The sequence below is a fragment of the Sinohyriopsis cumingii genome, chromosome 14 (genome assembly GCF_028554795.1).
Source record: "Sinohyriopsis cumingii isolate HCF-2022 chromosome 14, ASM2855479v2, whole genome shotgun sequence".
In the NCBI taxonomy this organism is placed as follows: Eukaryota; Metazoa; Mollusca; class Bivalvia; order Unionida; family Unionidae; genus Sinohyriopsis; species Sinohyriopsis cumingii.
This window is the reverse complement of record NC_142974.1, coordinates 125,228,461-125,245,047: the sequence shown is the minus strand read 5'-3', so window position 1 is coordinate 125,245,047 and position 16,587 is coordinate 125,228,461. Positions and strand designations below refer to the sequence as shown.

Sequence of the window (16,587 nt, the reverse complement as noted above, 5' to 3'; positions counted from 1 at the left end):
CTTGCATAGATATTTTTAGACCATTTTTATAAATCCATGTTCATTTTTTATTGCATTCTTACAGCAAAGATATAAAAATTTAGAAAGGGTAAAAGATGGGACATGTAATAAATACAAAACCACATGCATGTTTTGTTCTGAGTCAAGAAAAGAACTTATTTGATATGGCTTATGAATGCATTCTTGTTCTGATGGCCTCTATGTATTCCTACACTATATCAAATTTATTCTTGTTCTGATGGCCTCTATGTATTCCTACACCATATCAAATTTATTCTTGGTCTGATGGCTCTATGTATTCTTACACCATATTAAATGCATTCTTGGTCTGATGGCCTCTATGTATTCCTACACCATATCAAATGCATTCTTGATCTGATGGCCTCTATGTATTCCTACACCATTTCAAATGCATTCTTGGTCTGATGGCCTCTGTGTATTCCTACACCATATCAAATTTATTCTTGGTCTGATGGCCTCTATGTATTCCTACACCATTTCAAATGCATTCTTGTTCTGATGGCCTCTATGTATTCCTACACCATATCAAATGCATTCTTGATCTGATGGCCTCTCTATTCTTGGTCTGATGACCTCTGTATATTCCTACACCATATCAAATGCATTCTTGGTCCAATGGCCTCTACGTATTCCTACACCATTTCAGATGCATTCTTAGACTGATTGCCTCTACGTATTCCTACACCATTTCAAATGCATTCTTGGACTGATTGCCTCTGTGTATTCCTACACCATATTAAATGCATTCTTGGTCTGATGACTTCTCTATTCCTACACCATATTAAATGCATTATTGTTCTGATGGCCTCTGTGTATTCCTACACCATATCAAATGTATTCTTGGTCTGATGGCCTCTGTGTATTCCTACACCATATTAAATGCATTCTTGGCCTAATGGCTGTTTGTTACAGCTGTGAGTGTATGCCGGTATCAGATTAAACAGTTAATTATGTTTTTTAAGTGTATGACAGTGTCATATTTAAAAGTTAATTACAGTTATGATAGGGGGCCTCGAGTGGTCTAAAGCGCTCTCTGTTATGGATCACTGCCATCTCACCTCTGTCTGCGTGGGTTCAAGTCTCGGATTCGGCTAATGTGGGTATGTGAGAAAGCTTGCCAGTAGCTTCTCGTGGGTCAGTGGTTCTTTCTGGGGTTTTCCCCGGTTCTTCCTTCTCCATTAATACTGACGGGCATGTATGTCCTATCGTGTGCTGATAAATGGCATTAAACGCTACAACAATAACAACAGTTATGATTGTATGGCAGTGACAGATTTAACAGAAGATTATTGATGTAAATAAACTTTGTACTATGTAACCCTTCTTCTGTTTAAGGGTGTTTTGGCTTTTATTTAGCATTTGTCATTTTGGTGAACTAAGTCCCAAGTTAGTTTCAGACTCTCCAATGTCAAACACCATAGCTGTACCAATTACAGAATTTTATATAAGGTACATTATTTCCCTTTTTCAGCAAAAACATTACGGACAGTCATAGATGAATACATGTTTAGAATTGATGCCAGTCTTTTTAAGCCATTTTCTCTGTATGTTTTGGATGGAATGTTGGAGGCAACAAGGGCAATACATGACAAAGGATGGGTACACAGAGATCTTCATGGTAAGATATTGCCCTTGAATTTTGACAAGATTGATGAAAGTCGGGTGGTACCCAGTAATTTTTGGCACCACTTGATAGCAGTTCTGTAATTGAGTCATAATTGAACTGATCATTAGTTGAGTTCTGACCAGAATATTTGAAGGTTGAATTATGAATGATTTGTCTGCTTGCAACAAACATTTGTGTAGTCAATGCAAACACTAGGTCGATTAGATTCGTCAATAGACTGATTAGTCTACATATAGCGCTATGTCTATCTTTTCTTAGGTATAAGGTATGAAGACCAGTCTAACCTGACAGCTAGCAAACATGTCTGTGACATTTGATCTCATAGTTTATAAGATAAATTATACAAGTTATGCAGTTTGGTTAAGTCAGAAGCATGTAAATTGGCCGAAACTGGTACATTAATTTGGTCTGGCTTAGCTTTTACATTAATTTGGTCTGGCTTAGCTGGTACATTAATTTGTTAGCTGGATTTCTGTTGAGACAGCAGGAGCAGTAGTTGCTAAATAGATAGACTTGTACAGGTGACATTTGATTTATGCTGTAGATCTATTACCCAGTTTATGGTGTAAATCAGAAGCAATTTTCCCATTGGATATATGTAATGTCAAAGAAGTTCTCTGGCAAATTATACCATTAAGTTTTCAAGTAGGGATTATTTATGCATCAATTTCAGAGAAATGTTTTTAAAAAGTATGATATATACATGTACTGCACTCAAGTCACAGCACATGGCATCAATGATGGCATAAAAATGAGCACATGTTGCAAATTGATTGTTATTTCTTTATGATGAATAGTTTCAAAATGAAAGCATGTGGATCAAATTGGTGTAGATCGAGTATCACCCATGCATCCAGTCAGACCAGTTTGGGCCTTGGATTGTTGGGAAAGACATTGAGCTCCGATTTCCAGGGCATGATGAAGCCAATAATGTTGAAATCACTGTTAAAAACCAAGTGACCAATCTTTTTGTACTAAATCCTGTCGAGCAAAGAAAGTCACAGTGACCTACTTTTGTGTTTTATTAGCATAGATTAGGTTTTTAGCTCATGACTCCATAGATTCTGCCATGGTGTATATGCATTATAACCTACACAAAGGTCCTGTTTCTAATCAGTGCATTTGAAAGGACTAATATGTATGTATATTCAGTTATAAACGTTCTATATTAATACTGTACATTGTATATTGTACTAGGTTTTTATTGCATGTGAAAAAGTGTAGGAATTAAATGTGTGTGCTGGTTGCTATGCTCAGATTTTCTTTTTTCCCCTCATTCTCCTGATGCCATATATGGCAAAATGTTAACTTCAGTTTTGGCCCCTTTTATGTCAAAACTGGCAGAAGCACTCTGGTTTCAATTTAAAGTTAAGTTCTAAAAGTCTAAAGATAAGAATTGCGGCAATACTTAAGTTATGAATTGGACCAACATTTCTTTGTCCAGACCACTTTCATTTTCTGCATGATAAAATACATTTTTGTGTCAACAGCCGCTGGAGATTACTCAGTTCCTAATTGAGGTAAGTTATGCAATCACTGATTTTGATCTGGTCATGTTTTGCTTTTACTTGTTTTTTTGTATATATGATTGAATTACAAAGAGGAATGGTGCTTAGGGTTTGAATACTATGTTTGTAAATTATTTTGCATTTTCTTTGGGATTTTATAATTAATTGATGGAAATATTTTAAGAATTATTCAAAAAATTTGAAGTGAACACCGGATATATTCTTTTTTGTAGCTGGTAACATAATGACGCAGAAGCATTCAGAATCCAAACTCAGGGTACGAATTTTAGATTTTGGAATGGCTCAGTCTTTTGATGGGTCCCAAGGATTGCAATTTGGAAATTTCCAAAACGATATCAGGCAGGTTGTGAGGCTCTTCACTGCCTTGTACTGCGGACAAGAATTTGACAGTGCCCTGGACCTGCAGCGGAATTGGCAAACGAAGTTAAACGAGGTAGAGTCAATTAAATTAAAGTAAAAGTAAATTTATAGAATCAAGACAGTGTTTAATTTAAAATTTGTGAGACCATCTTTGTTTTGGATTGCATGTTATCTCAGACTTATAAATTTAATTAAACCAAGAATCTGGAGTTTTCCTAGTTAAGTCTTGGTGTCATAAAGGTTTCCTAGTTTCTACGACAGCAGTGGTTGTATAAGGCCATATTTTGACTCACTGAGTGTAGTACTTAACAGGCCCCACTGAAAATATTACCTAATATGGCCCATGGAGAGTAGTACCTCATATGGTCATTGAGAGGGGTACCTAGTATGGCCCATGGAGAGTAGTACTTCATATGGTCATTGAGAGGCATACCTAGTATGGCCCATGGAGAGTACTTCATATAGTCATTGTGGAGTACCTAGTATGGCCCATGGAGAGTTGTACCTCATATGGTCATTGAGAGGGGTACCTAGTATGGCCCATGGAGAGTAGTACTTCATATGGTCATTGAGAGGCATACCTAGTATGGCCCATGGAGAGTAGTACTTCATATAGTCATTGTGGAGTACCTAGTATGGCCCATGGAGAGTTGTACCTCATATGGTCATTGAGAGGAGTACCTAGTATGGCCCATGGAGAGTAGTACCTCATATGGTCATTGAGAGGCATACCTGGTATGGCCCATTCAGAGCAAAAATGCTAGAAAACCGGTTATCCTGAAACTATACATCATGGTTCTGTCACTTTTGTATTTATTAATTTTTCTGGTTGGGACACTTGTCTATTTATTACGTCTTCTAGTTTGGTCGCTTATGTACCAGTTAGTACTGCACCTCATTTTGGATTATAAGCACTATGCAATGTAAATCAATCAATGTTATGTTGCCTAGCAATCAGGGCTTATAAAAAGGTCAGTCATATACTCTGCCTGATATTTGTATTTTCGAACAAGACTGCCAAAAGTCTTCAAACATTCTATATGCATAAGTCCAAGCAATAAACAAAGTGATATGAGTTGTGTTGGTTGAAGAACAATAGATCAATAGTTGGTGAGGTCATCTTACATTGTATTGATGGTAGGAATGTGGAGAATAGTACTCGGTGTCCTGAAATGGAATCATTTTGGCCCTGTTGTGCAAAAAATCATTTAAAACAGTAGAAACTTGCTTAGAGGATAGTTTTCTTTTTTATTTGTTAACTTCAATGAAGAAATATAATATAGCTATTGCTATATTATATTTCTTGGGATCTGGCTACTATGCTGACATTGTTGATGCATTTACTATAGCTGTCAAGTCTCCACCATTAATGTTCACATGGATGCATTTGACCATAGGTCTCAAGTCCCCACCATTAAATTTGGTGGGCATTTTTATATGCATATGAATATAAAATTGATTAAATTTATGCCCTTTTATTAAATTTTCTAAGATCTCTTTGGATGTTGATTTTTTTTAAACTACTTAAGTTTGGAATCTTCAACCAATGGATGTCTATGAAGATGCAAACATTGGATAAATGTTACCTTAGTCAGGTTACCATGCAACCAGGAAATGCGGGAAACATTGAAATAAATTATTTAAAAAATTCCAACCATGAAAAACCCTTGCTATAAACATATTTGTGTTGTATATCCAAATGCTCAGTGATCAGATTCATCTTGTAGACTGGTTATTTCACAGACTAGCTAGATCTTTTCTATGATGGAAGATACGAAAACCAGTCTAGCATCACAGTAAGCCAGCATGATGGCGGCATAGGGTAGCTGCTTACAAGATAGCCAAGCAAATTTAAACACTTACATTGAATAAGAAATCAATAGGAAAATTATTTATTTTCTCAGAAATTGCAAGTATTACAATTGTTATATCTTTAATCTGCTGACCAATGAGATGAAACTACAGCATTGATGACATTTTACCTGGTACATGCAGTTTGCATTGCTAGTCACACGAGGACACAAATCTCGCAGCCTACATGTTCATGACATCACAGGTCATTCAAATTCTGTATATATATATTTTTTTTAGAACAATTTCCTAGATATGGTTCACGAAACATGGAGCATGTGTCTTTGGTAGTTTTGTTGTACCACACAATGCCTTATTGACATGAGCTCTCTGAAAGTTGAGTGGCTCTGACCAGGTTGCTGCAACAACAACAGGTTTCTGGTCATTGTTCTCAGAATAAATATATTGAGAATTTTATATCCTTTCCACATTTTAATAAATGGTGACTTTTGTTTAATATATTTGAATTTTTGTATAACAACATTAGAAAAGGGTTTGTTGTTGATATCATGTGACTTGTACCTATGATGTCCGTAGTTATATGACTAGCAATGCAAAATGGCAGTAACCTTGTCAGGTTTCATCTTGTCTGCCAGCGTGTTAAAGACGTAAGAATTATAATGCTTGCAACTTCTAAGGAATTAAATAATTTTCCTATCAGTTTCATGAAGGTATGACTCGATGTAGCATTAAGTTTGTTAGGCCTTCTGACATGTTGATTTTGCAGAAATTTCAAAGTTTGTTTATACACTAGTATACAATTGTCAAGGTCTTTTTATCAAAATTTAAATCAACCCTTTTGCAATTAGGCTGATTTAAATGATGGATATTTAATCAAATCATCTTAAGGAGTTTAGGTTGTTTGAAACATCTTGTTAGTTTTTTATTATTTTGGTTTAGATTAATTTAGGGTTTAAAGCTTTCCTTTACAAGATAAGATTCTAAGTCTTTGCATATCTCATACTGTGATAAAAAATGTTTATTTTTTTTTTATAACATGCACATAGATTGCTATCTTAATTTACAACCGATTGTTCTGATTTTGAAAGAATTAAAGCTGTGAAGGAAACAACTTTTTTATATTCATTACAGTATTGTTTCTTCGTACCAACATAACAGGGTTCAGCAAAGTAAAGTTAGAATTTTATTCTGTAAATTGAAATGAGTTATAGGATTGTACCATAGTCAGATATGTTTATGTTTTGTGATACATTTGTGGTTTAGTGCGTGATAATATATCTGACTCAGATGTTTTGAGAGTCTTGAAACAGAAACATATTTTAATTTTAAAAATTCACGTTTTATAAGCTAATCTGTTCTTTAATTCCATTCAGTAATGATTATATGTGAACCTTGAAAAAAATTATCTTCATCCTGGATATACCTTGGAAACAACCTGGAAATTTATCTTTAGAAAAGTGTTGGAACCATGAATAGTGAATTATAATGAACTAAATCATTTGATTCTGACTTTTATTTGTTCTTCTACTGATTCCAGACACACAGTCATTTTGAAGATAGCTATTTTCAAAAATCAGTAAAGTTTTGTCTTACCTGTAACATGACCCAGTTAAGCAAGATATGAGACCATTAGAATATAAGGTAAAAGACCAAATGTACAGGAGTTGAAATTTTTTTGGATGATTAGTAAAAACAAGGTCAATTGAGACAAATGCAGAAGTTTAAAATACTTACATCTGATAATTTATTTTTTAATTTGGGTTATTTTTCTCACACATCTAATATTTAATTCAGGTTAATTTGGCATAAGTTCTTTTTCTTACACATGTCTAATATTTAATTCAGGTTAATTTGGCATGGGAAGACAAGGAGGAACTGTTTTGTCTCATTGATAGTGCTATGAAAATTGTTCATCCTCTGGATGTGTCCAAATTTCATGGTCTAGTGCAGGAGAAACTTCAGTCAGGTAGGTTTAAAGAAGAAACTTCAAATGTTAATATTTTTCTTAATTCTTTGTGTTTGCTTGAATATTCTGTCTTACTGTAGTTTGCAATAGCAAGTCCCCAACAAAAACCACCTATTGGAAAGGTTCTTAGGTCAGATGGTAGATCAGTTGTCCAGAATCAGGAATGTCCCAGGAGCAGGACTCTCGTCAGAATTTGTCTTACCTGTACATATGAACCTGATCAATAGAGATGCAGTGGTGTGTATCAGCCACAGTAAGTCTGCATGATTATAAATGATGGAGACACATGGAATGAGTTACTGTCTGCCTTGGTATATGTGTGTGTGATCATGAATAATGGAGACACAGGGAATAAGTTACTGTGTGTCTTAGTAGGTTTGTGTGATCATGAATAATGGAAACACAGGAAGTAAGTTACTGTGTGTCTTAGTAGGTTTGTGTGAATATGAATAATGGAAACACATGGAATGAGTTGCTGTCTGCCTTGGTATATGTGTGTGTGATTATGAATAATGGAGATCTGCATGATCATGATAAATGGGGACACAGGGAATGATCTTGGTTGGTCTGTGTGACTATCATTCATGGACACAGGGAATGAGTTACTGTCTCCCTTGGTATATGTGTGTATGATCATGAATAATGGAGACACAGGGAATGAGTTACTGTGTGTCTTAGTAGGTTTGTGTGATCATGAATAAAGGAAACACGGGGAATGAATCACAGTCTGCCTTGGTATATGTGTGTGTGATTATGAATAATGGAGATCTGCATGATCATGATAAATGGGGACACAGGGAATGTTAGACTGTTGATCTTGGTTGGTCTGTGTGATTATCATTCATGGAGAAACAAGGAATGAGTGATTATCTCCCTTGGTATGTCTGTTTGATTATCATTATTGGAGACACAGTCTGATTGTGACTAGGTCTGCATAATCATAACAAGTGGAGAATCAGGCAGGGATCTGTAGCAAACCATGAAAACCTTGAATTCCTTGGCATACTGGAAAACCTTGAATTCCTTGGCATACTAGAAAACCTTGAATTCCTTGGAACACTGGAAAACCTTGAATTCCTTAGCATACTGGAAAACCTTGAATTCCTTGGCATACTGGAAAACCTTGAATTCCTTGGCATACTGGAAAATCTTGAATTCCTTGGCATACTGGAAAACCTTGAATACTGGAAAATCTTGAATTCCTTGGCATACTGGAAAACCTTGAATTCCTTGGCATACTGGAAAATCTTGAATTGCTTGGCATACTGGAAAACCTTGAATTCCTTTTCATACAGGAAAATCTTGATTTCCTTGGCATATTGGAAAACCTTGAATTCCTTGGCATACTGGGAAACCTTGAAAGAGGCTTAGATTTTAATATAATCTTGGAAATCTGTCAGGACACCCTTGAAAATGAAAAAAAATGCAGAAAAAAGACAGCAGAATGCTTGTGACCATTACATGGAGGATATATAAATATATATAGTAAATTTAATGTGAGTAATTAGAATTGCCATTGTGAAACAAGTTACGTCTGAGTGAAGGTGACCATTATGATAGGTTTTACTGTATTTTATAAAACAATGTAGGAAATGTTTTTTTTTTAGAAAATTTGGAAGTCTCTATGTTTAAAAATGGCCCAGATATATGCACAGTGGTATCCTCCAGAATGGATTTGGCCCAGTTTATAATGAATTCAGGCCATCTGGACTCACCTTTTAATTATTATCTCCAGAATTGTTATCATTTTCATGCTTGATTCTAATAAGTGATTAGCAGATCCTTTAAAATCACCAATTCATAGTTGACATTCATCATTTTTTTTAAAAAGGGAATAGTTTCATAGTAAGTGGAAATTGTTCAAAATAATAATAGCTCTTTAAGTTATAAAAAGCAGCCTTTAAAATATTTTCATTACTGAATAGCAATCTATTGTCTGACTTTATAAATCCTGGTAGCTTTAATTGTACCTTTACTACGGTTAGCATTTCATACATTTGATTTTAATCAAGGAATACAAATATTATTATTTACCGCAAGTAAAATTCAAAGTTAACTTAATTTTTTTTAGGATAGTGCATTATTGTTTTTGATTGAACTATGTTCCTGAACTGTAAGGTGTCACACTTTGACTTAATGTTGCAATTGATTTTGCATACATTTTCCAAATGTCTCATTTGAATTGTTAAAGACAAATTCAATTTTGATACCAGTGCATTTTGGCCGAGTCTATGATGCTGCGACCTTGTCTGGCTGTACATCTGTTGAGTTTTCGTTTTTGCACAATAGTTTCAGTTCAACACCACATACCTGTGCCAAACTTAACAGGTAAGATTTTCTTGACAGGTGAAAAAAACCTACTTATTTCAGTGTGAAAAGGTCAGAGTTAAAAGTCACTATGAATGAAAGAAGAAACAAATGTATCTGGACAATTCCATTACTTTTACATCACAGATGAAGACCAAAGTTTGTAAATGAGTTACACTTGGCTTAAGAAAAAACTATTATTTTATGGTGAAAAAATAAAGGTCAATGTCACTATGGGGTACAAAGGTGAATGGCTTCCACAAAATAACATTTGCTCCTCATCACATACTTTGACCAAAATTTTGTGAATAAAGACTTCGTAAAAAAAACTGTTTGTCAGGCCAAACTGAAGCATAGTATTTATTAAGTGTGTTTGATGTTGAAATACTGAATATCATGTGACATGTTTGTATATGCTGACTAGCCACATAGCATTTGTTAGTGTGCTTTAGGTTGAAATGCAGAATATCATGTGACATGTTTGTATACACTGGCTAGCTGCATTGCATTTATTAAGTGTGCTTTAGATTGAAATGCTGAATATCATATGACATGTTTGTATAGGCTTATCAGCCACACAGCATTTATTAAGTGTGTTTTAGGTTGAAATGCTGAATATCATATGACATGTTTGTATAGGCTTATCAGCCACACAGCATTTATTAAGTGTGCTTTAGGTTGAAATGCTGAATATCATATGACATGTTTGTATAGGCTTATCAGCCACACAGCATTTATTAAGTGTGTTTTAGATTGAAATACTGAATATCATGTGACATGTTTGTATAGGCTGACTAGCCACATAGCATTTATTAAAAGTGCTTTAGGTTGAAATGCTGAATATCATGACATGATTATATGGTATTGTTCTTTGGCAAAGCAGACGATTGATTTATCTATTTTTTAAAATTTTAATTTAAATTAAAATAATTTGGGGGGGAACCAAATTTGCTAAGGATAAATATTGTGTGAAATCTTAAATAATTAGCAGGTACTTGACAGATCAATTGCATACTACTTTGAATCCAGCCTATAGGGGGCCCCGAGTGGCCGAGTGGTCTAAAGCGCTCTTCGTTACGGATCACTGCCATCTCACCTCTGTCTGCGGCGGTTCGAGTCTAAGATTCAGCCAATGTGGGCATGTGAGAAAGCTTGCCAGTAGCTTCTCGTGGGTCGGTGGTTCTTTCCGGGGGTTTCCGGGTTCTTCCTCCACCATTAATACTGGCCGCCATGTATAGCCTATCATGCTGAAAAATGGCGTTAAACCCCACAACAACACAACCAGCCTATAGACCATGTCATGTACACTGTTACAAAATAACTATTTTTTTCTGATTGTTGTATGTGTTCTGCCATGTTATCTCTCACTCCATCCATAGATCCATCCATTTGTCTTTACATGCACTTCAGCATGATAGTTTAAGCTGTATGTCATTGGCCTTGACCAGACTGTAGGTGACAAGATTTTTTTTTATTGATTTTGGGGTCAAAAGCTCAAAGGCCAAGGTCACTGACACAAAGTTGACAAATGGTTTAATACAGTAATTTAAGTTCTAGATCATGTACACCAAATTTAGGGGATTGTTGCACAAGTTGTAAGAAAGATTTTGTTTTTGAAAGGTCAGAAATCACGATCATGATAAGTCAAATAAAATAAAAAAAAGGTTTCTGCAGATTAACCTCAATTTGAGACCACCGCTAAACCGTGTGGGAAAGAAATAATCCTGTTTTTATATCCAGGTAAAACATATCCTAGGTCAAGGTCATTGGGACACAGTCGAGAGAAAAATGTTCATATAAAATGAACCTCAAAATGCCATCATACTTTGCAGAGTTCCTGTTGATGTGGGTAGAAAATAGGCAACAAATGTTAGGGTCAAGGGCACAATGATTCAAAAATGATCATATTTAGTCTTCTACATGATCTTCTTTCACCAAATCTCACAAACTTTTTGCCATTTGGACAAGGAGGTTACCTGTTTTTTGTGGGGTTAAAAGTTTTATGCAAAGGTCACAATGATGCATTGGTCAGTACTGTCTGGAGTCGGTGATGCCTTGCTATTTCCTGTGTATTTAACTATCTAACGATTTGCCTATTTAACACGGGGCAGTCAGTTAAATTGCTCATGTAACACAATATCACCTAGGCAGACATGTTGAATTGAATTCAGTGGAAGGTTGCTTAAGTTTAACCAGTCCATTATTCCTGGAGTTGATAAATCATTTGTTTTCTTAAAATAGTAATTTAATTTGAATGAGATATAAAGAATAGATTGAATCCCTTTGAACATTTATTTCTCTTTTCTCAGCATTACCTGATGCGCAATCCCATGATGACATGATGAAGAAGGTCATAGCTGTTCTATTTCCTGATGTCAGGGATTTTAGAGCAATTCATGCTGAGATGAAAGAGGATAGATTACAGGTAAGAAATGGCTACAACTTGTCTTCCACTTTTCCTTGAAAGGTTACATTGGACCTGTGTGTCCTTCAGTTCATCTGTAGGCCCAGTTTTAATTTCCACACAAAAATACCCTTTCATAACATTGGACTTAAGCCAAATTTGGTGTGCAGCTTGAAAAGTTTGAAACTTTAGCAGAGTTCAGTTGTCATTGTTCTTTGTCATCATTTAGCAGAGTTATTGCCCATGTTGTTAGATTAGTTTATTTTCATTTCTGTAATTAACTGCCCTTTGTGATTCTTCTGGGTGAGGCCCCCCAGACCACCCATCACAATTTCAGTTTGGTTCCAAAGAACCAAAATCATGTCTTATAGACAAAGGAGCTGACTCTTTTTACTATGCCAGTAAACTTGAATGTTGACATTGTTTTCTTCAGCTTTACTGTGCACTTATCATACGCTTATTATGTCATGTATATCACTGATACTTAAATAAGGGTTTTCCAAATTAGGTGAAATAATAGAACAGTACACAGATATGAAAATTTATTGCAGTTACCATTAATGGCATTGAAAACATTTGATTTTTGAAATCAAACAAAATATTTAGTTGCAGTCTTGAAAGTTTTAAGAATAAAAGGCCAGGAGTGTGATTTCTGTTGTTAAAAATCCACACTTTGTAGAAGAGCATTGTCACAGATATCATAATGCTTGCACCTTTTTTCTTTGCTTTTAATCAGTAACATATAACCATTATTGTGCTGATGTGCCATTAAATGCTAGTGCAAACAGACAGACATACGTACATACCTACCTACATACATACATATACATACATACATACACACATGTATACATACATATATACTTAGATACAGGCAGACACACACACAGACTTGCTTGCTTGCTTACTTACTTACTTACTTAGAGCATCCACCTTGGATGCAGGGGGTTGTGGGTTTAAACCCTGGATGAGTCATACCAGAGACTTATAAAAATGATACTAACAGCTTCCTTGCTTGGCATTCAGCATTAATATGTTAGTGTTATGACTAGTCAGCCTGGTGTCAGGATAATGTGACTGGGCTGGACATGATGTCATATGTCTGCAGCATGATATCCCAGCACTAGACATCATGTAAACTGTCACACCACAGACATCATAGCGATATGGCTAAAATTGTTAATGCTACATTAAAAATCCAAAACACACACACACTCACACACACAATTGATATATTTCAATTTACTTTTGCATATAATTTCCTTGATGTGCTATTAAATACTAACAAATACGTACATTGATTTATTTATCTTTAAATAGATTTCCTTGATGTGCATTAAATGTTAATTCATGCAAACATAATTAATATACTTATTGTTGTATAGATTTCCTTGATGTGCCATTAAATGTTAATTCATGCATACATAATTGATATACTTACTGTTTCATATATTTTCTTGATGTGTCATTAAAAGCCAAAACATACAACCATAATTAATATATTTCTGCATACCTTCACATATCTTTCCCTGCAGGAATCCCGTCCTCTTGATGTTGCTGATTCTGTAGTGCGAAAGCCTCCTCACTCTACCAGTGTCAAACATCATGATGTTGCTGATAGCAGAGTTCCAGCATTTTCTGGAAAGACTGATCCTTTCATCCCAGATGAAATACTTATGCATTTTCGCCTATCGCTTTCCATTAAAGTGGCTTAGAGAAACGTGTACCTTTCCATGGTTGTTAAAAATCTTTGAAATGTTTCTTTCCTTAAATGTTGAATGATGTAATTATCATGTGAGATCAGAAATGTTTGAAAGATTTGACAGTTGTTTTTCCCCATCCTATATTTTGTAAGAATGCTAGTTATTCTTAATATTAGTACTGTGCAATGACATATTAAAGAAGTTGTGTTTTTCTATATTTATTTATTATTATTGTCATTAAGCATTACAAAATGATATATTTTTTACAGAATATCTCTAAATATGTGCTCAGTTTAAAAAAACAATTATTATATTTTTGCAGAATAGCATGATAGGACTATACGATCATCAGTTTTTTAATATTTTTTTGGAATAATCCAAAGTATTGTGTTCCTGTTTACTTTTTATATTTCTAGGTGTATATAGTAATTCTTGTGTCAATCTGTCCTTCCATCCAGCTATTGTTAGCACAACTAGTCAACAGGTTTTCATGGATTGACATGAAACTTGATAAACAGTAGGGTCATCATATGGAGAAGCACATATTGACAAATCACGTTGCTCCTGAAATTTTGTGTGCAGCTGAGTTGTTGCTTTTTATTGTAGGACATAATCTTGGCAGTGCAAGTAGTTGTACAGCTTTTATAAATCAGTATCAAACTTAATGCATCTTACGATCATCCAGAGATGCTAAAGTTGTTTTTTATTATGCTGGTGTGATTTTTTAAGAGTTATTGTGTTTCTTTGACTTACAATTTTGAGAGTGCAGCCACTCTTGTATTTACTGGATTGCTGTGAAACTTAGTAAGGATTATGGTTCTAATTAGCATGAATTAGGATTCTAATTAGCATGGAATAGTATTCTAATTATCATGGATTAGGATTCTGATGGATTAGGATGCAAATTAGCATGGACTATCATTTCTAATTAGCATGGATTATGATTCTGATTACAAGATATGTATTTTGACAGGTCATTGTACTCTATTTTCAAAAGAGTGATTTGCATTTTTTTACCTTAACTTCGTCCTTCATAGGGTGGGGTGGGATGTAGGAGAGGCAGTTTTACTTTAACTTCATCCATCATGGGGTTGGGTGGGATAGAAGAATCGCAGAAGTTTATTGAGGTGAGCAAATCTCTCACCATTCCTATTATGTATGTAGGTGATGAAATTAGATAGTAGTAGGATCAGAGGGTCATAATATTTATGTTACAGAGTTATAATAAGTATACCATAGAATGTAATAATATGTATAACACAGATGGTAATAATATATATATATACCACAAATGGTTATGATATGTATGACACAGAATGTAATATGTATGACACAGAGGGTTATAATATTATGCCACAGAAGGTTATAATCAGTATACCACAGAGGGTAATAATATGTACCATTTTGAATTAACTCGGCTATTACTGCAAGACAAACTTATGCACTAGGTGAATGTTGGTGCAATATTGTAAAGAAAAATTGTACATATGTTTGCCAAACGTTTCTTGGCAAACAAGAATCCCCAATTTATTTAAACCAGCTTGGCTGCTTCTCAGGATTGGCTTTAGGATCAAAGAGAAGTTACAAATTAAAAAATTGTTTGATGCATCATAACATCTTGGTCAATCCTTGTTTCATGAACGGGAGCTGTCTAGGTAGCTATCAAAATTGTGAATGAATGTGTGTGTATATATATATACCTCAAAGGGTAATAATGTAGATACCATAGAATATCATAATATGTATGGCACAAAGGGTAATAATAGTTATACCACAGAGGGTGATAATGTGTATACCACAGAGGGTATTAGTATGTATGTTATGGATTTTTTTTACCTGTATGAAACCTGCATGTATGTAGGTGATGAAATTAGATAGTAGTAGGATCAGAGGGTCATAATATTTATGTTACAGAGTTATAATAAGTATACCATAGAATGTAATAATATGTATAACACAGATGGTAATTATATATATATATATATATATATATATATATATATATATATATATATATATATATATATATATATATATATATATATAGATATATACCACAGATGGTTATGATATGTATGCCACGGAATGTAATATGTATAACACAGAGGGTTATAATATTATGCCACAGAAGGTTATAATCAGTATACCACAGAGGGTAATAATATGTATCATTTTTTTGAACTACCTCAGCTATTACTGCAAGACAAACTTATGCCCTGGGTGAATGTAGGTGCAATATTGTACAGAAAAATTGTACATATGTTTGCCAAAAGCTTCTTGGCAAACAAGAATCCCCATTTTATTTAAACCACCTTGGCTGCTTTTCAGGATTGGCTTTAGGATCAAAGAGAAGTTACAAATAAAAAAATTGCTTGATGCATCATAACATCTTGGTCAATCCTTGTTTCATGAACGGGAGCTGTCTAGGTAGCTATCAAAATTGTGAACGAATGTGTATATTATAGACTGATATATATATATATATATATATATATATATATATATATATACCACAAAGGCTAATAATGTAGATACCATAGAGTATCATAATATGTATGGCACAAAGGGTAATAATATTTATACCACAGAGGGTAATAATATGTGTGCCACAAATGGTGATAATTTGTATACCACAGAGGGTATTAGTATGTATTTACAGGGTTTTTTCCTGTATGAAACCTGCATCATGTTTGCATAAAAAGTCTTTAAAGTTTATGGATAATTTGCAACTATATTTGGCTTGTTAATATTGCAGTCAGTTTTGTTTTCATTTAAATTTTTCCCTCATAAGCATCAAATACTTTTAGTTTATGCATTTTTTAACCTGCTTTTTCAAAGAAAATAGGAGATGGATGGGA

At 34.4% G+C, this 16,587-nt stretch overlaps 1 protein-coding gene across 2 annotated transcripts in view; it reads left to right on the top strand.

The window, feature by feature from the left end:
* The window catches only part of LOC149784778 (uncharacterized), a 44,557-nt gene extending 29,174 nt beyond the window's left edge, over positions 1-15,383 (top strand). Inside the window, exons 8-12 of one of the 2 annotated variants that reach the window (XM_089932794.1) lie at positions 1,493-1,639; positions 3,390-3,610; positions 7,195-7,315; positions 11,932-12,047; positions 13,562-15,383. In XM_089932794.1, coding sequence (XP_089788920.1) covers positions 1,493-1,639; positions 3,390-3,610; positions 7,195-7,315; positions 11,932-12,047; positions 13,562-13,741 — 785 coding nt within the window. In that variant the 3' untranslated portion in view covers positions 13,742-15,383. The remainder of the gene's footprint in view (positions 1-1,492; positions 1,640-3,389; positions 3,611-7,194; positions 7,316-11,931; positions 12,048-13,561) is intronic. The other variant, XM_089932793.1, reaches the window with a different exon arrangement.
* The last annotated feature ends 1,204 nt before the right edge of the window (positions 15,384-16,587 follow it).